This window comes from Odontomachus brunneus, unplaced genomic scaffold, assembly GCF_010583005.1.
Source record: "Odontomachus brunneus isolate Ranch 3 - 2012 unplaced genomic scaffold, Obru_v1 Obru_scaffold_024, whole genome shotgun sequence".
In the NCBI taxonomy this organism is placed as follows: Eukaryota; Metazoa; Arthropoda; class Insecta; order Hymenoptera; family Formicidae; genus Odontomachus; species Odontomachus brunneus.
The window spans coordinates 59,293-85,776 of NW_022639474.1; the positions used below are offsets into that span (position 1 = coordinate 59,293).

Genomic DNA, 26,484 nt, shown 5'->3' on the forward strand with positions numbered 1-26,484 from the left:
TATATATATATATATATATATATATATATATATATATATATATATATATATATATATATATATATATATATATATATATATATATATATATATCGATGATCGTTCGAGTCTTTATTGCGCGTGGACACTTAAGCTAGGTGTAAGCTAAATTACTTTGTACGTTGTTCTCGTTTGTGGCACGGAGCTCGTCAGACGGACGTTTCCGCATTAGTATCCTTCCTGAAACAGTGATGATTACGATTATTCAAATCTGATCTGTAAGCTAATAGATAGACAGAATCGGCGAATAGAGACAGTTGTCGCGATTTAAGTTAGATTAAGAGCGATTTTCGCAGAGTCACCATGCTTACCTCCTCGCTGATGGTTTTAGTCGTCAGTGCAAGCACGGATCACAGAAAAGATACAGTTATGTTAGAATGTTCCAACACCACCTTTTGCGTACAGCAAGGAAAACGGGAAAACCAAAGAAACCAGAATGAATTAACAAGCGTTACCGAAATATGCGCTATTTTGTTATGTCTTAAGTGTGCGTATCTGTCCAAAAAGTTCGTAGACAATCTTTGAAATTTCATTATTACCTTTAATGTATCACCTTCAATATACCCTCTTTGCAAAGCTATACACTTATTCTAGAACTTTCTCTATTGCTGGAAACATTTCTGAAACTTTTCAGTTGTTATTTCTTTTATTTAAAAAAAAAGTAACAAATACTATTAATATAGCTTTGGCTTTCTTGAAGTCTTTCCTTTTCATTCTTCATTTTATGGAAGATTATACTTGTTAAATTCATGATTCATCTCTCATTCATAGTTTTATCAAAAAGTTGATATTAATTTCTGATATATCTCAATCTGTTACACAACATACCGGTAAAAAAAGTCTGCAGAGTTTTTGGGCAGATTGTGTGTGTCAAATTGCTGCCTGCTTCTCTTTTATATACGTTGGATATGATGTGTATTTGTATTGTCTTTTTGTAAGTTACTTTACATCTTAACAAACAGGACAACACATTTCACGAAGGTAATCGTTTATATAAAAGTTTCTATTTTTACTGAAACGTGACGATGTGGTGTTTTATTTTTACAATTCATCAACGTATTCGACATCATGTGACTTCATTTATCTACAGATTACTCCAAGAATTTTCAATTTTTCAGCATCAAATCCATCGTACATAAGAACCCACGCCAGCCCAACTACCTGACATCAATCGATTTAAACCATTGACTGCCACCTCCTACTCGCGAAAGAATAAATTCTCTGTGATACCCGTGATACTCACTCAGTCTCGGTGATAGTCTGCTCATACTGCTGCTGCTGCTGTTGCTGCCTCAACGCCGCTAACTCGTTGCTGTGCTGCAAGTCGTGGGTCAACGAGCTAGTCAGTATCCTGCCGCTCATCGGCAGGATGTACTCTGGCGTGTCCTCCAACACTGTAGGCGTTATCTTGCCGCCACGTTTCAAACTGCCATACCTCTCGGATCCGCTGAGGTTGTCGTGCTGAGAACTATGTAAACTTTGGCCTCTCTTCAAGCTGCCATAGCGCTCGGAACCGCTTAAATTCTCGTGATTCGAGTTTTGTGAGTGGTGGCTCATGCTTGATGCCAGGATACGTGAGGACATGGACAACATATAAGGGGTGGGTGACACTGTGTGGTCCTCCTCGGCAGTGTATGGAAACAGGTACTTTTCTCCCAAGTGGTGTACTTTCTCTTCACCCTCTGAGTAATTTTCATCCGGCTGGCTCTTCTGTGGCGAACTCATGTCCGGATATGGCAGTGGATTCGGACTGGACGTCTTGTTCGAAGCCATCTCGTTGTCCGACATGGTGCCACCGGACCATTGACTGCCTCGCACGTCCATCACTGCGATACATACACAGAAAAAGTTATTGTTGATTTTTATAACATTGCATTCCTCTTAATTCGATTTATCGAGCGAACTTATTAGTCTTACCGTTTGACGACAAGTACGCTTCCGGAAGTTGGGAGCTCCATCGAGGAGCGTAAATGGGCTTAATATTAGGGAATAACTCGGTGTTTGAGCAAAGGATGTTCAAGTGTTCGGCAGGATTGGTGTGGATGTTGGGCAAGTAGCTGTGGGCGACGTGCTGTTGAGTAGAGACGCCCATGTTCCTGTGCGACCTTGACGTCACATCGTCCTCGTCCGAGCTGTGCGAGCTGGCAAGGTCCAAGCTTCTGCCACCTCCTTCGGCTTGTGAACCGTCGGAGTCTGACTCCGATTCTCGGCGCTGACCTCTCGGCTCCGTAGATTCTGTCGAGAATGTTGATATATGACAATCATTTATTTCAGAGCTCGGAATAACACTTTCAAGGCAATTATCGAGCATTCTCCGATTATTTTCTTACATAGCTTTCTCGCTTACTCTTTGAGTCATTGATTGTCACGCCGCTTAGCTGTGCGATTGGCAGTCAGTCTTAGGACCGCCAAGCTGAATAAGATCTGCGAGACTCGCCTTAAGTTTTGAAAAATTTTTATTGAAACTAGTATTGTAACTACAACAATATCTATGTTGATAGTGTAGAAAGAGAAATAACATTATATTACACGCGTAGAAAATTAGTTTCACAACTTAGAGAAAATCCTACAGGTCTTATTGAGACTGACAGGTCTTAAGGCTGATCACCAGTTACACACATGACGAGTGAGTGAGAAAGAAAGAAAGAAGAAAGAAAGTAGAGGTGCAGCCTTCGAAAATCATCTAAAAAAATACAAGTAATTCTCACTTGTTCCGTATAATTCTGTGTAATTCCAAATTCTCACTTGTTCTTGTATAAATAAAATCAGTGTTCACCGAATATTAACTCGTTCGATAATGTTGCGTTCACAAGAGGCACACATACCTTGTCGAGATTGTAGCGCTGATCTATGACTCCTCGACGACAGATATGGATCTCGATCGCTATTGTAATTGCTAGTGGACGTCGATGTATGCCTTAAGTGCGTATCACTACGGTACGGGCTCGAGCCCGTTTTATTTGTACTTCTCGAGGTCGTGCTACTCGTGGAGACGCCGACGTGGACTCTTCTGCACACGGATTCAGCTCCGCTGTAGGTTGACGAATAAGCCAAAGCGGAACGCTGGACACAATCATCAGCATTTCAGTATTGAATTTTTGCTTGAATTTTCTTCCTCTTTTTAATCTCATTTCTCAAAATCCAATAAGTTAGAATTGGATATAAAATGAGATTAATATTGAATATATAAATATATTTAACATACAATTTTTTAATATTAACTCTCATATTTTATATATTATGTGAAATAAGATTAATACTAAAACACTAGAAATAAATTACCGAGTGGCCATTTACGTTTTGACTGCTACTTCCATTGCCCATACTTCCTTCCAGCAGAGGCGTCTTTTTGCCCATACACCTTAACAGGCTCTGATAGAGGTTTCTTCTCACTCTGCCGTTGATGAAGCAGTAGCCGATCAGGCTAAACGCCGCATGGACCACGATGGCAACGCTCAGCAAGTACGATAGCGTCGATGAGTTCTCGGATGCGTTGAGAACCGCCAAGGTCCACGTTGAGCCCAATAAGGGTAACGACGCTACGGATAGCCACAGGAGCGTTCGCAGATTACCGAAGCCCATGACGTGTTCCTTCAGAGTAAACGCTGCGCGAATACACATGATGAGAATGCAGAAGTTTATCAACACGGCCGCGCACACCGGTCCTATTAAGGACCAAATCACGGTCTCGTAGATCGACAGCCAACAACTGGAAGATCAAGCACATATATTCAGTCGTGTGTGTATTAAATCTCATAGTATTAAATTTTATTTTTGCAACTGCTTAACAGCTCACCAAGAGTAATACTAAGATGAATTAATTTCAAGACCAATTCTTCAACTTACAAGTAGAAATTTCCGTACTGATCAGCCCTGACACCGATGGTGAGTCCGACGATAACAGCTGGCAGACCGTATCCCATGGTGTAGTAAAACCTCATCTGACCATGATTGACGTCTCTCATTTCCGTCAGCATCCGATAAAGGTGAACGGAGTCGACGAGAGTCCAAGCGAAAGTGCTCAGCCACGAGTAATGCAGTCCTATCGCCGTCAGCTTGCAAGGAAACTCATTGGAGATGAGGGGATTTCTCGCTTTGAGCGCGATCAGGTACAAAGTTTCCGCTAAGAGGACGCACAAGACCAAGTTCTTGTGGATGCTGTTCGAGTTGGTTCCTCCGCCGCGAATTAACGCCAGGATCAATAGAGCGGATAGTAACAACGGCAAGGCGAGCATGAACGCACTGTAACTAGTTACGTCTTCCAGAAGGGACGGTTCTGGAACGTACTCCAAGTCGAGGACATCTGTCAGTACGGCGAAGGTGGACAATTGCATGCAGGAGCAGTTCACGATGGTGCCGAAGGATAAGGAATTTTCTTCGATTTCCGTGGTGCAGCCCATTCGACTCCACTCGCCGACTCTGAGATTCGCAGTCGTTAATCGAGATGAATTTTTCAATTATATTTTTTCTCAATCGATATAATTGTTTAAGATTTCTTACCCCCTCGCTGTACTCCAGTGAACGCACTGTGGATTTGTCCTAGTCTTGAAATCGTCGTTCTCGTTCAGCCAAAGTCGAACTTGAACCGGAGCCTGCAGAGGAATTCCTGTCAAGGACTCATAACCATTTTCCGAAGGTACTAACACTGAAATGGTCATCACGGGTGAACCGACTGCCACTTCCACGCCCCATCTAACCGCCACTGAATCGTCGAATCTGCAATGTAAAATGTTAGTGGGACAACTAGTTAGATCTTGTAGATTTTTTCAATAAAAATCGAAAGATTAATACTAATAGAAATGTTACGCACCTTTGCGGCAAGAGATTTCCAAGTTCTTTATATTGCACATAACTTAACACAGCCTTCCGATTGGTAAGACTGTTCTTCACATTCAACTCGCCCTGAATAAGAGGTTTAATGCCCAAAGTATTGAGAGGCACTTGGATCTTCGAATGCGGATCGAATCTACTGGGGTCAGCCATATAATTGTTGTACTTTGGGAAACTGACGGATGGACCAAAGTGCGTTGGAGAGCTGAGGAAAGCAGAGGTATCAGGTAGAATGACTTTTCGGTCAACTTCCGAAGGCCTCGCCGTTGACAACGTGGGATCCTCCTTGTATTCGGTGGTCATGTAACCGAAGAGACTTTCTGATGTAACCACGTCCAGGCCTAACACTGAAGCATAACATTGATGTGCATTAATTCTTAGACTATTAATCATTTTACGGAATATGGATAAGTTGAGAAAAAAAAAATTACTTACCAACGTTAGCATCGACTACTTCGAAGGGATTGGTGAACGTGTCGTGTTGAGACGCTGTTAGAGTCTTCAGATATGTCGCCATAGCGTCCAGCACATTATCGGGACTGTCTCCGTTAAGATCTCCGATCTTATCCCATTTTTCCTTATACTTAGATCTTAGAATTGCTCCAGCTATGCCAACCAGATGAGAAACGTAATCCTTATCTTGACTGTGAGTGAGATTTAGTCCCACCAGACTCTCTTCGTAACGTAGCAGTGCCACTAACAAGGATTCTGCCACCAGAAGATCCGCACCGTACATCTCTTTGGTGATATTCACTGCTCTGTGAACGTCCTTTGCCATCTTCACGGCTACGTAGGTGTTCAGCGTAAGGTCCTTGATCTCTAAAGCCGCCAGTTGATGTCGTTGCTCGACAAACGCTTCGGATGTGCAGTTAAAGAGGTCAGGTGGTTGCCAACCGCCCAGCTTGTCGTCGCACGATCTCGAAGTTTTACCCTCGGCAGTGCCGGGACAATCTTCAATGGCTGTCATCCCAAAGGGAGTCCTCGGCCACCAGAGACCGTCCGAGTATGATCTGGGACAGCCGTCGTAGACTACTTCGCAGCCCCTCAGAGTCACCTGATGTATCACATAAACATTAACATCAGTCTCATTGGAGAAAAATTATTTCATGTGCAAATAAAACATATTATTGTTCCATTGCGAGAATGGAAGAAGAACAGATGGAGTATTACTCTATTCTACTTTCTCACCTCGGCGTAAGAATTCGGACAGTCCGTGCAGGATCGGCCAATTACCCCAGTGCGGCAACGACATTGACCGGTCTCGCTGTCGCAGCGTGGTCCGAAGCTGCCGGTCGTATAGCATTCACAAGGTATACATTCCTTGAGTCCAGACGGTTGGTAGTGATTCTCTTTGCAGTAACATTCTCCGGTGGTCTTGTTGCACGCCGGATCGTAGCCCTTGGACTCATCGCAGTGACAAGGTCCACACACAGGTGAACCCCACCAAGTAGCTGGACAAGGTTGATCAGCCTTAATCTCGCAGTAGTCGCCAGAATACTCCGGCGAATTGCAATCGCAGCGGTAACCACGTTTCGCATCGGTAACGTCTTCGACGCAGGTGCCAGTGCCGTTGCAGGGTTCGAGATCGCAGACACGTTCACAATTGCGTCCAACACGACCAGCAGCGCAAACACATTCACTGGATTGCCACTTGGTCACGCACTTAGATGCCTCCGGACAATCCAAATTACATTCGGATTCCGAGGGACAACCGTCACCGACGTTCTCTTGAATCATCGGTCTCTGGAGAATGGTCTGATTGGTACCGATACGTATATCCTGCACGCAACCTTCGAAGAAGGGCAGGTCGGTGTTAATTGCCTGATCGGGGCCACCGACGAGAATCTTGCCGATGTAAAGACCTTGCAATTTGGCTGGTAGCGGCAAGATGATGGGTCGATCGCGGTAATCCGTGTCCACGGAAACGTGACCGCTTTGCCAGACAATCTCCAATCGATGCCATTCGCCGTCAGCGATGATAGTCACGGTACGAATGACATCGGTGCCGTCCAGCGAGGCTACCAGTTTGCTCTCCCGAATCTCCAATAAAACTGAGCTGTTTTGGCCGATTTGCACGCTCATGACGTATGCCTGTCGCGCTCGTGTTCGTAAACTGATTGCGGTCAGCCAAGGTAGTTGAATGGGTCGTAGTAGTGGGTTGAAGCTGAGCATACCGTCGCCGTGGAAACTCCATGGTATGCCGACCTCCTCGGAACACGTGGGTCCGGCGAAGTCGGCCTCGCACTCGCACACGAAGCCGGACCAGACTTCACGACACTTACCGTTGTTCCTGTACATAAAGTAATCGTTCAAACATCTCACGATAATCAAGTGATACGATAGATTTTAATTTTTATTTGTGTAGACAATTTTAATTGTTTTGATTGTGTTATTTTAATAATTTAATTTTAAGTTTAATTTTAATTAATCTCAATTTTTCTTTGACTCGATTCAATTCTTCAATCTCGCAGAGATGTCAGTTCAGTGTTCATCGTTACCTGCAAGGTGACGAAGCGCAGAAAGCGGTCTTCTCGGGGCAGCCAGCGTTGGTTCCGTTGTCGGCCACGAAAGAATTCAGATCAACGAACACGTGATCAATATAGAGATCGCTAATGCATCCGACGTAGTCCTTGTTTCTGATTTGAAAACTGGACGGAATCGATGGCAGACCACCTAATTGCAACGGTCCCGTCAGATCCAGAAATCTGTGACAGGTCTCGGTAACGAGTCCGCAGCGCTCCTCTAGAATTCTTTCGTTCCTGCCTGCGCAGGCCCATCTTGGTCCCAACTTCTCTCCGTGTTCCAAAGCGAGCGCCACATCGCAGTCATTCAAAGAGACTGTCACTGTTCTATTGATGTAGGAAACTTCCACCTCATGCCATCGACCGTCTGAAACTCCACCAGGCGTGCTCGCCGTGGCTCGGGTCACTTCGTCTCCGAGGGAGAAGCTGAATTGCACCTGTGAGTCTACAATTTCCAAGGCGATGAAGTCATGGCGTTCGTTGTATCTGCCATTGTAGAGTAACAGCCCATCAGCCAATTCGGTGGCGAACTTCAACCTGATGTGAAGACGATGACGTTGTCTCAGAGAGGCGAAGGTGAGAAACGTTGCCGGGCCGAAACTGCGCGCTCTCAATTCGCAAAGAAGTGTCACGCTGTCCAATGCGGCCACAGGACAACCCTCGCAAGTGAATCCACCGGAGTTCTTCATAGTGCACTGCGAACCACCCTTGCAGATGCCGGGAGAGCAGCCGTCACGATCCAACGAGATCTCACAGTTCTCACCGGTAAAATCTGGCAGGCAAGTGCACGAATATCCGCCTTCTCGCCTGCGACAGGTGCCACCGTTCGCGCATGGATTGGAGTAACATAGGTTTACCTCAGTATCGCAGAGATAGGCTTCGCGGCTACCGGTGAAACCGCGGGCGCATCTACAGGCGAATGTGGTAACCGGATAAATGGGTCGGAAGAGTACAGTGTCGCTACTGGCAAAGCCGGATGCGTTGCCGAACTTCAACACCGTCAGACACTCTTCGAAGTTCAAGCAGGGCTCTCGTACGCACAGATTGTCGTCGAAAGGTAAGACGGTGACTGTAGCCAGTCTCGCGAGGATACCGCGGTTCAAGTAGACTCGTTCCTGAAGAAACTGCGGACTGTAGAACTCGTCGACCGTGCCTGGTTCCACTTTCCGCGCTGAGAAGCTCACGTTCAAGATCTTGCCATGCACATTCGCGTCCTCCTGGATACTGAAGAGAAAGATATTCTCGCGTGGGCAAGGAATGATCGCCTCCAGCCCGTCTAGGAAGTATCCTAGAAGAGGGCTGAGGAACGCCTCTACTGTCATGTCGTCCAATCTCACGGTAATCGAGTTCAACAGCATCTCATCGGTTATTAGTCGCACTGACAACGTCATCGTGGCCTTCGCTTCGTTGATACCGTCGGTCACAGACACTTCCATAGTCGCCACTCGTGGCACGTTCGTATTCAATTGTGGAGACAGTCGGATCTCACCGGAGGTTTTGTTGAGGTCGATCAGATTCGCGTTGTTGCCGGCGAGGATGCTGTATACGAGGTTATCCGTCACGTCGGCGTCCATCGCCGGTATCCGGCCGATCGGCGCGGTTGGGAAAAAGTCTTTGAAGTTGTTGAAGATGATCTGGAAATCTTTCAGCACCGGTGCGTTGTCATTTACATCGGTCACCAGAATCTGTACCAGAGCGTCCGACCGCAGCGGCGGCGATGCCGCGCGCACCACCAGCTCGAATCTCTTCTTCGGCGACTCGTAATCAAGCTCCTCCAGGGTAATCAACTCCGCCCGGTCGGCGCCTTGCCTGATGTTCAAGGCGAAGCTATTGGAGTCCTCGCCGCCGATGATGGAGTATTGCACCACAGCGTTGGGACCTTCGTCGGGGTCATGGGCGTAGATCTCGCCGACGGTCGAGCCGATCGGCGAGTTCTCGGCGATGTAGAGGACGATCTTGTCGTTCTCGAAGGCGGGCGGCGAGTCGTTGATGTCCTCGATCTTGATGACGACGGGAACGACAGACGAAAGCGCGGGAGAACCGCGGTCTATGGCGACAGCCTTCAGGGAATAACGCGCTACTGATTCTCGATCCAATGATTTCGCAGTTCTGACGATGCCTGTTGTTGAATCAATCGCGAACGCGCCGTCACCGTCGTCTTCCAGAGCGTATCTCACCTACAGAAATTCTTATTAGGATTCTCGAAAAGAAATCATACAAAGAACAATTAATAGATAGAGTCAATTTATAAATTAATCAACGAATTTGTTATATTATAAGCCAATGCAAATTAAATAATTAACTGCTAAATTGACCGTTAATTTAATTGTTGTATTAATATATAATCATTAAATTATGTAAACATTAGATTAATTATTATCAGTTAATCAAATTAATTATTTTGGCTTCGTTTCCAAGAGAACTGCACTTACTCGGCCATTTAAGTCAGTATCCGCGTCGGTTGCCGCGACTCTCAACACGCTGGTGCCCACCAAGACGTCCTCAGGGATCGAACCTTGATATTGTGGTGCCTCGAAAACCGGCGCGTTGTCGTTCACATCTGTGACGGAGATTTCCACGTCAGTCGTGTCGGACAACGGCGGCACGCCACCGTCCCTGGCTGTCACCGTCAACAAGTATGAAGGTACCAGTTCACGATCGAGCGGTCGAGTTGTGGTGATTGCACCGGTCTGCGGATTGATGGTAAACTCGCTAATCGCCTGCTCGCCGCTATCGGTGGCCAAGCTGTAGGTGATCTGGGCGTTTTTGCCGACGTCGGAGTCGGTAGCGCTAACCACTAACACGGTGACGCCGACCGGCGCGTCCTCGAAGACTGAGACGGAGTAGGGTGCGTTCTCGAATACTGGCGAGAAGTTGTTGGCATCCGACACATTAACGTAGACCAGGGCGGTGTCGGTGCGGCCTCCGCTGTCGGACGCTGTCACTGTCAGCACGAAACGCTTCTCCTGCTTGTAGTCGAGCGGCTGAGCGACCGTGATGAGACCGCGGCCGTTTTGCGATGCGATGGAGAACCGTCCGCGCGTATTGCCACCTGTGATCTCGTAGTGGATCCTGGCATCCTCGTCGGGATCGGTGGCTGTTACTGAGGTGACCGGTGTGCCCGGTGGATCGTCTTCGGATACGACGGCCTCGTAGCTCTTTGGCTCGAAGTAAGGATCGTTGTCGTTTACGTCAGTCACCGTGAGGATTACCGTGGCGCTCGCGGACTTTGGCTCCTCGCCGGAGTCCGCCGCAATCACGGTGAACTGATATCTGTAATAGAAGCAAAAGTCACGATTTTTCTGATTTTACAAGATAGATCTCAATAGTCTAGATGTGTTTTCAGACTTTAGGCAGTTGAAGTATCCTTATTGCTCCACTCTGTGCAAAGATTTGACGATTAACCAGAGAAGTGTAGATCGATACCTTGAGCATTGTTCACGATCCAACTGCTTCGTCGTGTAGATCCAGCCGGTTTCTGTGTTCACCGTAATCGGGAAATTCTCCGTGGAGGCTCCAGTGAAATCACGTGCACCGATGGTGTATCTGATGAGCGCGTTGTTACCTTCATCGGCGTCGTAAGCCTGCACCCTCAGCACCGAGTAGCTCAAGGGCACATTCTCCGACACCGACTCCTGGAAGTGACTAGTGTAGAACCTGGGTGCGTTGTCGTTCACGTCCCTGACCATCACAAGCAATTGAGTGGTGTTTGAGCGAGCCGGCGAGCCGCCGTCTTGAGCACGTATGACGATTTTATAGCTCCTGGTGGACTCGTAATCGAGCGGCTTCACCAGAGCAACGTCGCCGCTCATCGAGTCGATAGAGAAGGTGTTCTGCGTATTACCGCCGATGATGGCGTAACGGACTGCCGCGTTGGCGCCGGCATCCGCGTCCGCAGCCCGAATGCGAGCCACTACCGGATTCGTTGTGTAATCCAAGTCCTCTGGCACCGCCGCTGAGTACGTGCGCTCGGTGAACTGCGGGTAGTTGTCATTGTCATCCAACACGCGCACTACCAGGGTCGCGTTCGCGCTTCGTCGCGCGGATGGCGGCGTCGCCTGATCCGTGACGCTCAGCACGACCGTGTAGATCTCAGTTTGTTCGCGGTCGAGCGCCGTTCTCGTTGTCACCACACCAGATCTGGAAATAATCGAATGAGTCATAGTACACGCACGTGAGCTCTCTTAAATCAGACTCCATCGTCGTTCAAGCCGTTAAACTGATGCTAACCTGGGGTCGATCCTGAAAACCGCCGCGTCTTCGACATGCATGGTGTTACTGCCTATCGTAGTGGACACGATGGAGTACTCCACCTCAGCGTTCCTACCGGTGTCTTGATCTGTGGCCTTGACCGTGATCACCGTGGAGCCTACGGGAACGCCTTCACGCACCGACGCGTCGTACTCGGGCCATTCGAAGTTTGGCGCATGATCATTCGCGTCTAACACGTTAACTTGAAGAGTCGTCGTGCCGGTGCGCGGAGGAAACGAGTCGTCTACTGCCAGTACCTGTGGTATAAATTAAATTTGTTTAACTTTGTTGAATTTGTTCTTTCAAGAAGAATTTCATTATCAAAGTAGAATAATATCTCGAATAATATTTTTTATTATACAGATATTATATTTTTTCATATAAATTTTTTTCATTTTTACTGTTTTTAACCTAGTAAAGCGTCTAAAAATAGATTGTCAGTAAAAGATCTACCTTGCTAAGGAACATAGTTAATTTCGCTAAAAACATAGCGAGTATTTTAATAGCACATTTCAGTTCACTAAAATATAAGTAGCACGTGTGAAATGAAAAAACAATGAATTGCTGTAGTCGATCTCGTTTACAAAATTCTATAGAAATTTTTATTATAACTCTTCGTGTAGAATTATTTACTTTTTCGCTTCAAAGTTTTGATACACACCCGAAAATAATGCACATCCACGTTCTCTCTGTCGAGCCTCGCGCGAGTCGTCACTCTTCCGGTGACCGGGTCGAGAGCCAACAATGCCTGCGACCTCGCGTCTATCAACGAACTCATGGAGTACCGGACGGCACCGTTTTCAGGATCTCTCGCTCTTACAGAGGTCACGTATACTCCCGGCTCCTTCTCCTCCTCCACTGCGGCGACGTAGAGGGGTTGTTCGAAATAGGGCGACTGGTTCTTCAGTTCTCGTCTCACTCTTCTGCCCAGGTCGGTGTCGTCCAGCTGACGGTGATGGAACACGATCTTCAAGCGATGCTCGGCGTCGGTCAGACGCGAGTCTCCGGCGCAACGCAGGTTCATGCTGACTGAGACCTTCCACAGTGGATCCACCAGGCATTGTTCGCTGGCGGAAACCAGGTCTCCGGCGGCGCCTTCCACGAGAAATCTGGGATCCGCTACGCCTCCCCATCTGGTCTCGCATTCTTTTAGAGCTGTTTGAGGCAGGAAGTCGCGAAGAGCTGCTACCAGCTGAGACGTTCGCAGGCATACCTCGGTGAACCTGTCGAGATAGACGCATCTTTAGATGAGTTGATACTTTGTGGAGTAGAATATATTATTGAGGTATGTTTCCGACAATTCCTCAATAAATTATATTACTATATAACAATAAACTGCGAAAATGATCAAAGAGAAGATTCATTTAAACTTCAATTTATTTTATAGATATTTGTACGACTATCCTGACCATTAAGCTTTTCTCAGGAAAGTCTCTTTCATAGCGTATTTTTTACTAGACTGTTTTATTTTAATTTTTAATAAACAAGAGTGTTACTTTATTTACATAAGAAACCCCAACACGCACTAACCTGTCAGTGCTCGGCATCGCATAAGAAGCCAACGTCTCCGCCATCCAGCCTCTAGTGGCTGCCAAGTCGCGGTTCTCATTGCCACATCCGGTGATTAAGATCCTCAGAGGCAGGCTGTAGTAGTCGATAGTGGGTCTACCGAGCCTCGAGCTCGTCGAGTCGACGTAGAAGGTGAAGATGCGCGGGTACTGGAGACCGTCGCAGTTGAGACTCTTCGCTAAAGTCACACGGCCCGTGTGCGGATGGACCTTGAGAAGTTTCCTGGCGAACCAGGCGGTGCGCTCGCTGGACGCCTCATACTTGCGACGGCCACCCAACTGCGGCACCCCGGCCTCGAAGATAACGGTGCCGGCGGGCGTGTTGGACGACAGCACCGCCAAATATCCATGGCTTAGTGTCCAGACGGTGGCCAGGATCAGCAGAACCCATCTCCACCTCGCCATGGTCTCTCTTCGGATAGTTAATCCGCGCGATCCTGCAGTCCGTGCTGTTCTCTTCCCGACGAGTGTCCCATGGTCATTGCTGTCCTCGTGGATCTTTCGCGGACTTAAGGATTCATGACGTCACGATCCATCTGGAAGAAGACCGATCGGTTCTTAGAGAGAAAGAGAGGGAGAGAGGGATATATTTATCTCTAATTCTTATCTCAAATAAAATGACCAAGAAGCAGATGTAAGTGATCTTCATACTTTGTTAGAGAGATCGATTGACTTTCAGATTACTTGACGTTATTGTGAAATTAATTTGAATTTTTATGTAAAGTAGAACGCGGTCGCAGGAGAAGTAGGTGGAAACAATCTTCACACTTCATTAAAGAGATTGATCGATCTTCAGCTTACTTGAAATTATTGCGGAATTAATTTGCATTTTTATTAAAAAAAAAAAAACGATCGGGAAGTAATTGGAGACAATCTTCATACTTCATTAGAGAGATTGATCGATGTTCAGATTGCCTGAAGTTATTGTGGAATCAATTTGAATTTTTATTGACAATAAAACGACCGGGAAGTAGTTGAAGACTATCAATTGTCACACTTCAAAAGTGGCCGTGGCAGCTTTTTTCGATTCCCTGGAGATACAAAAATATCGCAAGTGAGAGAAGCGAAGGACAAGGGTGATCGCGAGGAGTGACATCGCGACTGGAAGTGATCTGTCGCGCGAATTTTTTCTTGCCTCGGCAACGTTTAACTCCACGCAGAAGGCAGGTCGGGTCTATGAGGACGAGCCCGAGTGTATAAGGACGTGAGGACGACAGAGTCTTGTTCTTTCGCCTTACTCTGCTCTTGTCGATTTAATTGCTCTCGTTGCAGTCCCGCAGCGGAGGCACCATAATTGCCGGCGCATACTGCAGTTTTCGAGGCGCGCGAGGCTTCCCCTCGCTGAGGTACGACCTTCCCTGGCCGTGGTCGGCACAAAACGTGGGAAACAAACTATTTCCGGCCGTTGCCAGCGCGAGGTGGCGAACATACGTGAGATTCGTTGACCTCTCATGCATGCTCATTGCCGCGAGCGTGTATCACTTCTCGAACGCTCGACTTCCGCGCGCGATCTTGAGAAACTGCGAGCAACGGAACCGCGCGTATCAAGAACGAGAGCGAGGAGGCCGTAAAAACGAGCTCGTAAAAATTCCTTCGATCAGAATGTACAGAGGTGGATTTCGTTAATTCTCGAATAGCTGGCGGATAGTTGGCTGCCATAGTGGGCCGGCATTATAATATCGTCACCTTTCACTAATTCACATGTAAAACACAATCAACCATCTGCAATAAATTAGATATTTAGCCAATAGAGAGCTAAGGAATATACGCGTCGCGAATTGTATTTCTTGTCACATCTTTGGTAATCCTAACTTGAGTTGAGTATTGAAATGTAATCAATGGAGAACAGTATGCCAGGCAAAATATTAATTGGTGCACAATGGATTGCAAAACGGTTCAGACACGATGAAGTTGGAAGCTCACCAGATTGTCACGATTGAAAGTAATCATTGTAAAAAAAAATAGGGTTGCTTAGTTATAGTTATATTATTAAATATTATTGATACTAATTACTCATTAATATTATTATTATTTATTATTATTTAGTGTTTTTAATGATGTTGTTAATTACATTATTATCGAATAAGCCTGTCGATAATGGCCCAATTTTGACAGTTTGATGAGTTCCCAACTTTATTGTATTTGAAACGTTTCCAACCGATTGTATTACAATTAATCTAACGCGATCCTTCTCTCTTCTTTTAAGGAATAGACTTGAACGCGGGGTCGTTTTCACCCATGTGTCCTTGACACCCAACTTTGGCTAATAATGGCGAGTTTACTATGCGGGAATGCGACGTCCTGTGCAGTCACGCTCGGAGAAACGAAAGACGGCGATCTTTATCTACGTGCTGTTCAAGTTTTTACACGTTTTTATTATCCCTTGCGTTTATTCCAGGTCTGAAGCCTCCACGATATAAACGCTCGTAAAAAGAAAAAAAAACAAGAAGAGAAGTAAAAGATACAGACATTGAACCGAGTGGTACATAATTCGAAACGAATTTCCGGGTGGTCACTTATAAAATTCACTGAGCTGCGGCGAGCGTCCGAGAGTTGTTCGCGAAATAAACGCGAATGACTCTCTCATTTCCACCCACGCTCGCGCCGGCGATTTTGGTACCTCGTGCTTGATAAAGCCGGATTCGACTCGTGCAACGGAGGTGCTTCGAAGTGCCGCGGATAATTTCAGTTCGGTATCTGGGCGAGTGCATGAACCGAGGAGAGGAACCGATACGAATGCCGCCGGCCGCTTCGCTCTTGTACCTGTCGTAGATAGCGCGGAATTCGATTTAACACCTCGGCTGATTCAACCAGCCGATATTCCGGGGCGGACTTTCTAGAGAAGTAACTGTAAAGACGCGATCCTTCGCCGTCCACGGCAGAACGGTCGCGAAACACACGTGTACGCATCATCGATGAAAGCGAGCGAAAAAATTGGGTGCTCGAGGTGCCGTTAGAACTTCAATGGCGGGATTACTTAATGAGACATCTTAATACGCAGTCACCTTGACGCGAGATTTTCGAGAAGAGAACGAGTAGGAAAGCGGTAGCTGTCGACGTCCACACAGCATATGTACTCGGTCGTATTCGGTCGTATTCAGTCACTTGATTTATGTGCCTTACGTCGGGACCCGACTATCGCGTCTCTCAATCCATAACTAGGTAACAAGCATCCGCAACGATCTCGGTAACAAACCGCATCCTCCCAATCGATTTGCTCAACTGGTGGCGATGTTAACACTGCGAGCGCGCCGGAGAACGACGATTTGTCGGATACTCGATTACCACCAGCAAATCTGGTAGAACGCACTTTTTCGATTGCCTCGCAATGAGAATTGTCAAACTGAACACGACATAAGTCATACAAACGTGAAAAAACATCCTCCTGGAGAAGACAAGCAGGTAACATTGAAATGGATATTTGTTCAATAAGTTTGCACACGGCTCCCCAATAGATTTTCCCGCTGGTCAATTTGCTTTAAGAAATGTAAAGGAATACCCTCACTACTAGCAAAATTATGCGTGTAGATGACGTTGAAATGGATATCTCTCGTCGATGAGTTTTTTTTGGGACCCACAAAAATGAAGAAATCCCCTCGTGGAGAAGTGGTCGTGCAGGTAACATTGAAATGGATATAACCATAACAAATTTGCACGTTGGTCTCCGATGAACTACCCCGCTGCTCAACTTGTTTTAAGACTCGGAAACGTGAAGAGAGAGAAAGAGAGAGAGGGGGAAGAGTGAGAGAGAAAGAAATACCCTCATAGTAAAATTATTCATACAGATAACATTAAAACTATATTAATCAAACGTATTAATAAACTGTATTAATCACATGATATTTAATCACATGTTTGCACGTTGGTACCCGTTGAATTATCCCGTCGATCATTCTGTTTTGGGACTCACAAGAGTGGAGAGATCCCCTCGCGGAAAAGCGTTCGCGTAGATAACGTTGAAACGAATACTCCATAACAAGTTTGCACGTCGATTCCTGATGAATTGTCCCAGCGATGATGAACGCACCGCAGCGTCAGGTGCAACTGCCAACCCGATATCGACGTCACGCTACACCGTCGACTAATCTCTCTATCGAGGGCGCTATTAGATCCGAGCTGAGCGCAGGAGAATATTCAAATGGCGAGACGCCTCGGTGTGCAGCGACGCTCTCGCGAGCGTCCCGACTCGGCCGGGAAACTTTAGTCCGCGGCTTGAGACGCGCACTCACGCTGCATAGGCGCATGCAGCCTCTCGGTGCAGTTCGCGAGATTATCCCGCTGGTCCGCCGGTCCCCCGAGATCGCGGCGACTAGTTGACCGTGCCGAGAGCGCGAGATAGCCCGATACTTACCTCGGTAAGTCAGCCTCCGATCGTCCTCCTCGTCGCCCGAGGGCCCGAGAGAGCCGATCCGGTTCTCGCCAATCCTCACGACCGACGCACCGGCACGAACCAATCGAACCTACCCTGGATCCCCGCGGGCGCGACGCTCTTACGGACGCCATCCGCAGAAAACGAGATGAAGAAACGGCAGGACGGAGGGACGCGACGGTTGCACGGGCCGTTGATCGGCGATTCGCGTACGATACGATACGATGCGATACGTTTTCCGCCGAGAAATCGATTAATTTTTTCCCCGGGCCTCAGCCTTGTTACGGAACGGAACTTTTGTTTGCTCTGGTAGTCGAAAAACCCGGCGGATGTAGCGACGCAAATTCAACATAGTCGGCAAGATGGTCGTCGTGCAATAATCATATACACTCTCTGAAAGAAGAAACAGCTAAAAATTGGCAAACATTTATTCGATGAATACTAACAGCGTGCCTATTTGTTAATATAAAATATGTTTTAAATAAGAAAATGTATATTTTCCTAAAATCTTAAGAAACACTCAGTTTTCTCATAAAAGCAATTATTTATTCGATTCAACTAAAGGAATTTAGAATACTTGCCAATGTTCTAATTTAAGTACATATGCTGTTAGTACTCACTGAATAAATATTTACTAGTTTTCAGATAGTTTATCTTTCAGTGTAGTTATTCCACATACACGCGCGTTATCAGCGCGCTGAGTTGCAGTACAGCGAAAAGAAAGGAAAAAGAAGTGTAAAGTGCAAACTCGACAAAGTTGACAAAATAGTCGTTGTGCAATAATTATATCTAATTATTCCACATATGAGTGCTATCAGCCTTGACTTAAGCAATAAAGGGAGAAGAAGAGAAAACCCATGACGAAATATAAAGCGACGCAAATATGACATAGTCGTGCAAAATAGTCGTGCAATAATTGTATTTAATTATTCCACGCACGCGCTATCAGCGCCGACTTGAGCAATAAAGAGAAAAGGAAAGAAGAGGAAATGTGGAGCGTAACAAGAGAAAGGAGGAGAAACCGTGGCATTATGAGCGTCGTCCGGCTGGATTATACGTTATCTGCGCGAAACGACAGTTATCTGCGGTCTCTCGTGGATCATTTTTGCCCAGACACCGTACACTTAAAGCGGCCACGTGAATTTTTCTGCCCGACTGAGCGAATTTTCCGAGCCTTCGGGCTACTTCTCGCTATCTCGAGAAATGCTCGTCTCAACTTTCCGCGGAGAGCCATCTCGATGTTATCTTCGTGAGGTATTGAAGTATACAAATCTCTCGTGGCACTCTCAAGCGCGTGATCCTTCGGCACATCGTTCATTTCGTATCTTATCTGAATTCCCAAAGGTTACTTTGGGCGCCAAGAACTTCGTTCGTTCGTTGTACACGCGTTGTTCACCGCCCTGATGAGACGTGAGGACCACTGACGCTGCAACCTAAGTTTCCCGATCGCTAGATTATTCCACGATACAATAACGTGACTCCGTTAATGTCGCGAAAGTATCCTAGTGGAAGTTGAACCTCGTCGATGTCTAGTCACGAGATAGTAAATTTACACGCAAAAAATGATTTAGTAATATCAGCTAAACCGCGGTAGCTGATTCAAACTTAGTCAAAAGGCTAATCGTTTAGCTGTCACTGTTAAGAATTGGCTATAACAGCTAAGATGCATTCGCTATGAAATTCGATACAAATATATTAGGTAACATTAAAAATGCACATTATTTCAAGTAGCTAAGAAAAGTAGTTATTCCTAAATTTCTTATCGTATGCATGTATTAAAGAAGTTTGTCGTAAAGCTACAATAATTTGTTACAGTCATTTATTTCTAGCAGCTAATATTTCTCGCTGTAGCGCCTAAGTTTAACAGCGAATAAATTTAGCTTCGGTAGTATCGACATTAGCTGTCCCTATTTCAGTGACACATCTTATCTGCCACAGCTATTTTTTAGCTCTGGAAGCTAGTTCTTTTTTTATTTATCTAACATCACTACTAGCTATATAAAATAGTAATAGAGCAGTAGAGTAATATGTAATTTAATATAATGTAATGCTCGTTTTTCTTAGTGATTAGATAAATAAGTTAGCTGATGATTAAAGAAACGAAATTATAGTTGAGATGAATAAGTAGTTACTAGCCAATATATAATGTAACGCTCAATTTTGTTCTTCTGAGATTTTTCTAAAATTAACTTAAACTTATAATTTTGCTTTGCTACTTAATTTTGAAATGCTAGCAGTAATCTAGTTGTTAGATTATCTATGATTTAGAACAGACAGAGTATGCCGTCTACTCTATCATATTTTACATGTTCATTTGACAACTGGGCTAGACAACGGTTGCACCACAAACCCGATTCTTTCAGTGAATAGTCAACGAATTAGTAACGAGTTAGAAAATTTAATCTAGCATGCATCAGCTGGCTACTAGCTTTTGATTCAGACCGACTAGTTACATTTCTGCTCGGGTAGTTGCACGACGAAGTCGACGAGACCGATGGTGAAGCACACGCTCGAAAGAATCACTGTTCAAAGGATTATTTCCACCGCAAGGGCACTCCCTTCGGGTCGCCCTCGAAGGCCGCGCTATCTCGTTACCAAATGAAGCTGACTGGCCCACTGGCGGAACTATTAATTACTTCGAGAGAAGCCCAGCTTGCCGTGGAATCCGGTCCTACCAATTATCTCACGGGCATATTCGCGGTAAGAGGAGCATCCTCGCCTGCGATAGACCCTTCTGGGCCCAGAATGGGTCTCAAAACTCGTGCCGGTGCCGTTCTAGCCGCGTGATGTTTCGACGAAGCAAAAGCCTGAACTTGAGCCTGTTATCTCAAGTGAGTCTACCTTGAAGAAAACGATGACATCTCGAAAGAGACCTATAAGAGCGGACAATCGATTCCCTCCGACGTTTCCGCGATGATCCAGTCATTGAAATAGCCGACGATCGAGGAAATCTTCTCCGTGGCTTGAGAATATTTCGTCATCTAATCGGTTTCCTATGGAGCACCGGTACTGCGGAACAGTAATAGCAGCAATGACTGCTGGACTTTTACCGGACCTTTACCGTGAAGCGCTTTCAGGGCCAAAGTGAGATTAAACTATCAATCTCTGACATTCTAAATTCCATTCAAGAGCTCGCTACGCTCGGATCTTGCGAGGTCTTATAAACTTCCAAGCGAACTTCGGGAGAGGGAGGAATCCCTTATATAAGCTGATAACTATTAATCTCTGACATTGTGGAATTCAATTCAAGTTAGCTCGGCTCCCGTGTGCATCCCGACTCTTATAAACTTCTATGAGAACATTGAAACGGCTAAGTCCCAAGTAAACATTTATTATTGCGAAAAGAATTGCGAAAGAATGAAAATCTCTCGGACGCTCGATGAATGAGAACTTACAAAATTTGATCGAGTCGAAATTTCGACCTCAATATTTTATTTAAAATAGCTTTGAGCTTGCTTTACTACTCTAGAGTCTATATTAAACTCTTTTCATTCTATTTAATCTATCAACTTTGTCGAAGGGTCTTCTTTAGGACCTACAAGTGATATTTTTTGTGAATTTCCTGCATTTAGAGGCGCTAAGGTAGGACTCCAGTTTTCAAATCCATACACTGATCCTTCAGAATCTACAAACGTTCAAAGTAGATGAAAGTTCTATTCTACTTAATCTACAACGTGCTCTTTGCTTCCCGTTTCTTGTTCTCTACTTTTTTCTGGCTAAAGGCTTCAGGTCACATAGAAAGTGATACAGAGAAAGAAAGAAGAAGCAAACAACACTTTGCGGATCTGAGCTAAACCACCTTGTAAAGCAGAAAACTTCAATTCCGTTCGTTGGAATTCCGAGGAGAGCTCTGTTCAGATTCCGTTACATCAAGTTTACAGTTGGATAATCTTCGGGAAACTTGTTGAGGGCGATCACACGTAGGATTTATGGATCGACCGATAGCTGCCGAAGAATGCGACGCGGAAGAGGTGTGCACGTCGCGCGGTTGTGCACGCTGTATACATAGAGTATCCTCCGCAGGAACCACCTGCCTACGTACGTACATACGTGCATGAGTGCGGGTTCACATACCACGGGTGCGTTTCTCGATTAACGTTATTTCCCAGCGATCTCTCGCGGACACGGCGGGTGGAATACGCTTTCCGCGAGGCGAAATTTCATCAAGCGCGATTCCTAAGTAATACCCTGGCCCGTAGTGTAATAACCCCCGAAGACACGTTCGGGCCGTATCTCATTACGATTACGTACGCGCGGACGCCAAAACGTAGGACGGGGCGAGACGAGCGCAGAGATCGCTAAGAATCGGCCCGATGATTATTTCGACGAAGAAAAAGACTCGGGCGACTCTGATGAATCGCCAGAGGCGTCCTCCTTCTGACCGGTGTCAGCGACTCTCCCTCTTCTTCTTCTTCCTCCTCTTCCTCCTTCTCTTTATCCTCCCCTCGTTCGTCTCTCTTTCTTCAACCGCCAACTTTCTTCTGCAACCACCGGCTCGGCTCGGCTCGGCCGGTCCGCCCGATGAACGCGAACACGCGAGGGACGGCCGGCGCAGCTATTACAATAACCGGTGTACGCGGTTCCGCTCAAGGTCGTGACGAAGAGACCGGCGAACGCTCGAGGAGGCGACTCGAGTCGACGAGGATTTCCATTCTTTCGGGCTGGAACGTCCTCCCAGAGCGAGTTCACTCGCGCGCGAGCGATGGCGGCGAGGTCGGTGCGTGCGAACGACACCCCGACTGAAATTTATCCCGTGATCAGGTTGATCCCAATCAGTTATCTGCTTTGCATAAAGTGACGTTATCGGGGGTTCTGGTTATTAATAGAAATTCCTACCTGCACAGAAATTTCCCTAAGAATTTCCCAGATGCAGTATAGATTTAGAATGCTCAAATTGGTTTGGCACTACAACACCAATTGGAAATCCCATTCTAGTATCAATCATGGCTTTTCTGTTTAGAATCGAAACAAAAATGCTATGAGACTCGCGCTTCTTCTCAATTAGTAATGCCGATATACTTTTATGGTATCAAACAGGGAATTCCATTTTTGCACCAACTATTATATTCAATAGAACAAAAGATGAAAAATAAAGTATTTTTATAATACTTCGAGTATTTTAGTATATAATAAAGTTATCTGGAAAGTCAATATGTTTTATTCAAGTCTAACATAAAATGAAGACTAAAAAATATATTAAGAAAACTTTGGCTTTTCCCCCAATTTAGAATCGCATGTTTAAAACTATAAATAATACTTTTAACACTAGAAACCATAATTATTTTAGGAAATTTAGTTAATCTCAATTAAATCCAAGAAATTTTCTATGCGGGTTATTAATGAGGATCTAATTTCCACTCTGCAATTACACATTTACATAACTTATCAGGATTTGATAACTTGTACAAACCAGATAACTGATTGGGATCAAAATTGACTATGGGATAAATTTCTCGTCAAGGTATTGCAGAGCAAGCTGGAGATCGTAATCGAGTGATCGCGGCCTGATGCTCACAATGATGAGGATAAAGAGACGTGCGGGTTTTGAATGTTTCACAATCGACTACTTTAGTGCTTTAAGTCGTGATCGCTGAATAATCGTGCCTGAGATTGCTCCACGAATGAATTCTGGATTATCTTGATTATCTGAACTACCTGAATGTTTGAGCAACGCTTCAAAACCTGATCGCCGCGGCAACGGGATTATGGAACATTCAGATTCACTTTACGACTTTGGCTGACAGAGCCGACGACTAGATTTTCTAACCGCGCGCGCCGCCGACCGACCAGTGACGAGTTAACTCGCTGACGCCGCTCATCGTCGCTGGAGGAGAGGACGTGCGAATGACACCGGGGAAAAAGGGGCCGAAGAAAGGAACGTTCCCGATGCGACCGAGACGGCGTTGCATTCTTTCACGGCGACGCGACGCGATGCACCGGGAGGCGACGCGAGAGGCACGGGGCCGCGATTCGCGGTGAAATCTCTTTATTCCGCGGCGGCCACAATGCGCACCGTTACGTGCGAACGCAAAAGCATATTCGCGTAACGGTAAGGTCGAAAAGGGAGAAGAGAGCGAGGGTATCTCGTGCTCGCGTGGGTAGGAAATAGGCTCGTCATCGGATTTATCTGGGCGCGGACTGAGACCTCACGCTGATCCGATCGGAATCGATTCGACGCGTCCGCGAACGCGTCGCTTTTTTTTTACCGCGTACGATACACCGAGCCTCGGGAAATACCTAACGATGGTTACTTTGCGCGGTGTATGTACCCTGGAAAAATTCGACTTTTTCTTTAAACGAATACACACTCGAAGTCTTTTCGTACTTACAATCAGTACTACCGACATGATCAAAGCGATTCTAACTCGCATCTATTCTATTCTATTCTAAATGAGAATAATTTTTAAGAGAATGATGCTTATGATAAACTAGTGATAAATCTGCGAGTACACAAACTCACGAAATACTTGAAACGAGTAACATTTATTTGAATGAACAGTGTATATTTTCTTTGTGCGTATAGATTGTTTCCGTTTTTTCATTACTTCCTAATCCTGTAAATAAACAAATGAATAAATTGCGGAGCTTATTAACGAATAAGAGTATGCGTGACGGCGCGACTGTCTCGAGGAATTTTTGTCTTTCTTCGGATGGAACTGGTTTTTCACTGTCAGCCGTTTGATCCATTTTTTGATTACACCGGATATCAATGAATATCTTGGATATCTCGGCGTTATCTCGATGCGAAAAAGTCGAAAAAGGCCGGGGTTCTCAAAGCGACGCGGCCGCCATCGACGCGAAGGTAAGGGGCAGACGAGATGCCCGGCGCGGATAAGGGTACCACGGAAGAACGCTCAATTTTATGGAACCTGTTCCCACCGTGCGTGCGCGTTTCCTCGCGCGCGAACGGGTTTACTTAGGCGCGTACACGCGTACACGCTTCACGCTCCTACGGAGTCTCGTAAATTAACGTCGCGCGCTCTTAACGGCCGCGGCCCGCTCGACCGGGAAATCCGAAAATCCCAGAGTGTCTTAATTAAAGACGCCACGTCTCGTCGCGCGCGACGGATCGATCCGCGCGGTCACGCGACGAAATCCGGGATGAGAGGGTGGACTTTAATTCGGCACCATACGGCGCGAATCCGAAGACAGTCCAATGATACGTTACGATCCTGTCAGGAAATTGTTTTGTATTTGAATCATTAAATTTTATGCGTGCACCGAGAAAAAAGTATTCGCAGATTTATTTGGAGATTATTTTGAAGAGATAAACTTTTATTCCCACAAATAAATAAATTTTTAAGTATTTTTTCTCGGGGTGTGCCTAGATTATTTCTGTTTAACTCATCATTAAATGGATAACAACATTTAACAGATAACATTCTGTTTTTTCTCAAGAGAAATATCAAAATTTGATATTTGAAATAAAATAAATAGGGGGTTGAATTTGCACGTAAAAGTAAGTTTTCGGGGGATATGCGGTCGTAGTCGCGAAAATAAGCCGAAAACGAGTGGGCTCGTGTCTGAGAGAATCGACGAAACTTTCGTAACAAGGGCTGCTGCACAATCGCGTCAGACACGATGCGAGAAAAGGGGACGAAAGAGAGGTCAGCAGCCCCCTTTTGCATGTTGTCTCTCTCGGACAGGGGTGAGTGACTCACGTTCCGCAGCCTCGACGCTGTTCGTCGGGACGCCTACCCTCCAAATATTGATTCGCTCGCTCGAAGAACGCACGCGTCGCGACGCGTGTCGTATCGTAGGCTTACGCTTTCGTAGGGTCGGTGCTTCGTTTCAGGTCTTCCCCCGAGTCGAATTTCCCCCGAGGCCTAGCGCGTATTCTCTCGACGCACAGAAGGGATCTCAAGACACTTCCAGGGCTTTTGAAAATTCTCTCCTTTCGATATTAAAGGGGTGTTTCGATTAATCGGGACAACGAGGGTAAAAATGGCACAAGTCACTATAGCTACGTTTGTGATAAACACGAAATCGAGTCTGAATGTTTAAAATTCGTAAGTGATGAGGTTATTTTATTTTCAGTTTGAACCCCATCATCTTCATATTTTCATGAAAAATGAAATAATTTTATTTCTTAATTATTATTTTATATTTTATAAGTGTAGTAAGATTTCCTCTTATGCTACTCCTTATCGTGTTGTGCTACAGATCGCTTCAAATTCGACGGACACAGCGACGTGTCGTCATTGATTGACAGGTCGCTGTGTCCGGCGCGCGCGTTTCTCCCGTCGTGGAAAACCCACGCGGGAAGAAGACACTGGGCTAACAAGCTGGGTTCGTTAACCGGGCGGTATCAATTAAGAAGGTTGCTTTTCTCGTGGGAAAGCGCCAACACAGCGGCGTGCCGTCGAGGGGAGTAGTAGAAGCCGCAGGACAAGAAGAATAAAAGGAGGAGGAAGAAGAAGAAGAAGCGCCTCGCACACGCGTGCTCGATACGGCAGAAGAGGAAGAAGAAGCACGGAGGTCACTCACCGTCTTCAGCAAGGCCGCCGTCGGATCCGTCACATCTTCCGTCGATCTTCGATATCACAATGCGAATCGATACGTGCCACCTGTCCCACTCGTGCCGAAGCGTCGCGAAATACGAGCGGAAAATTCGCGCTGCGCGGCGACGCGCACGATGCACCGCTTCACGTCGGTGTCGCGACTGCCGCCGCCACCGCCGCCGCCGCCGCCGCTTGCTCGCCTCCACACGTGCGCGTCCGTTCCCTCGGCCCCTCACGTGTGCGCGAGAGGTCGTAAGGCGCGTGTGCACGCACTCACACCTGTACACGATATAGTGATGTAGACGAGAACGTTGGGAGCCTCGTGCAAAAGATAGCGACGCATCGTGTCTACTTCCATTTTCGATTTCTCCTCTTTTACATGCTTTGTGAGTCGGTACAATTTT

The 26,484-nt window shown here is 46.1% G+C and overlaps 1 protein-coding gene across 7 annotated transcripts; it reads right to left on the reverse strand.

Moving 5' to 3' along the window:
• Positions 1-30: 30 nt before the first annotated feature.
• On the reverse strand, positions 31-26,257 carry LOC116842348 (protocadherin-like wing polarity protein stan). 7 transcript variants are annotated; one of them, XR_004377713.1, is made up of 18 exons: positions 26,067-26,257; positions 13,173-13,746; positions 12,304-12,865; positions 11,622-11,899; positions 10,818-11,531; positions 9,824-10,664; positions 7,368-9,568; positions 6,058-7,159; positions 5,305-5,923; positions 4,850-5,216; positions 4,540-4,755; positions 3,886-4,458; positions 3,322-3,748; positions 2,865-3,102; positions 1,957-2,274; positions 1,283-1,865; positions 351-431; positions 31-219 (listed from the first exon to the last, which is right to left on the reverse strand). XR_004377713.1 is itself a non-coding variant. In XM_032811438.1 (18 exons), the coding sequence occupies exons 2-18, from the start codon at positions 13,613-13,615 to the stop codon at positions 208-210; spliced, it is 9,501 nt and encodes a 3,166-aa protein (XP_032667329.1). In that variant the 5' UTR covers positions 13,616-13,746; positions 26,067-26,257; the 3' UTR covers positions 31-207. The 7 variants fall into 7 exon arrangements, 6 of the variants coding, with proteins under 6 accessions (XP_032667329.1, XP_032667330.1, XP_032667325.1 ...); XM_032811438.1 differs by having other exon boundaries at positions 351-357; XM_032811439.1 differs by lacking the exon at positions 351-431 and having other exon boundaries at positions 3,337-3,748.
• Between the last annotated feature and the right edge of the window lie 227 nt (positions 26,258-26,484).

What these genes read in the sequence shown, in the direction of transcription:
- LOC116842348 (XM_032811434.1), bottom strand. Translation starts at nt 13,615, where the DNA reads ATGGCGAGGTGGAGATGGGTTCTGCTGATCCTGGCCACCGTCTGGACA. An exon ending in GTCCGAATTCTTACGCCGAG is followed by an intron (nt 5,924 to 6,057) that starts GTGAGAAAGTAG and finishes GTGATACATCAG; the next exon opens with GTGACTCTGAGGGGCTGCGA. An exon ending in AGTAGTCGATGCTAACGTTG is followed by an intron (nt 5,217 to 5,304) that starts GTAAGTAATTTT and finishes GTTATGCTTCAG; the next exon opens with TGTTAGGCCTGGACGTGGTT.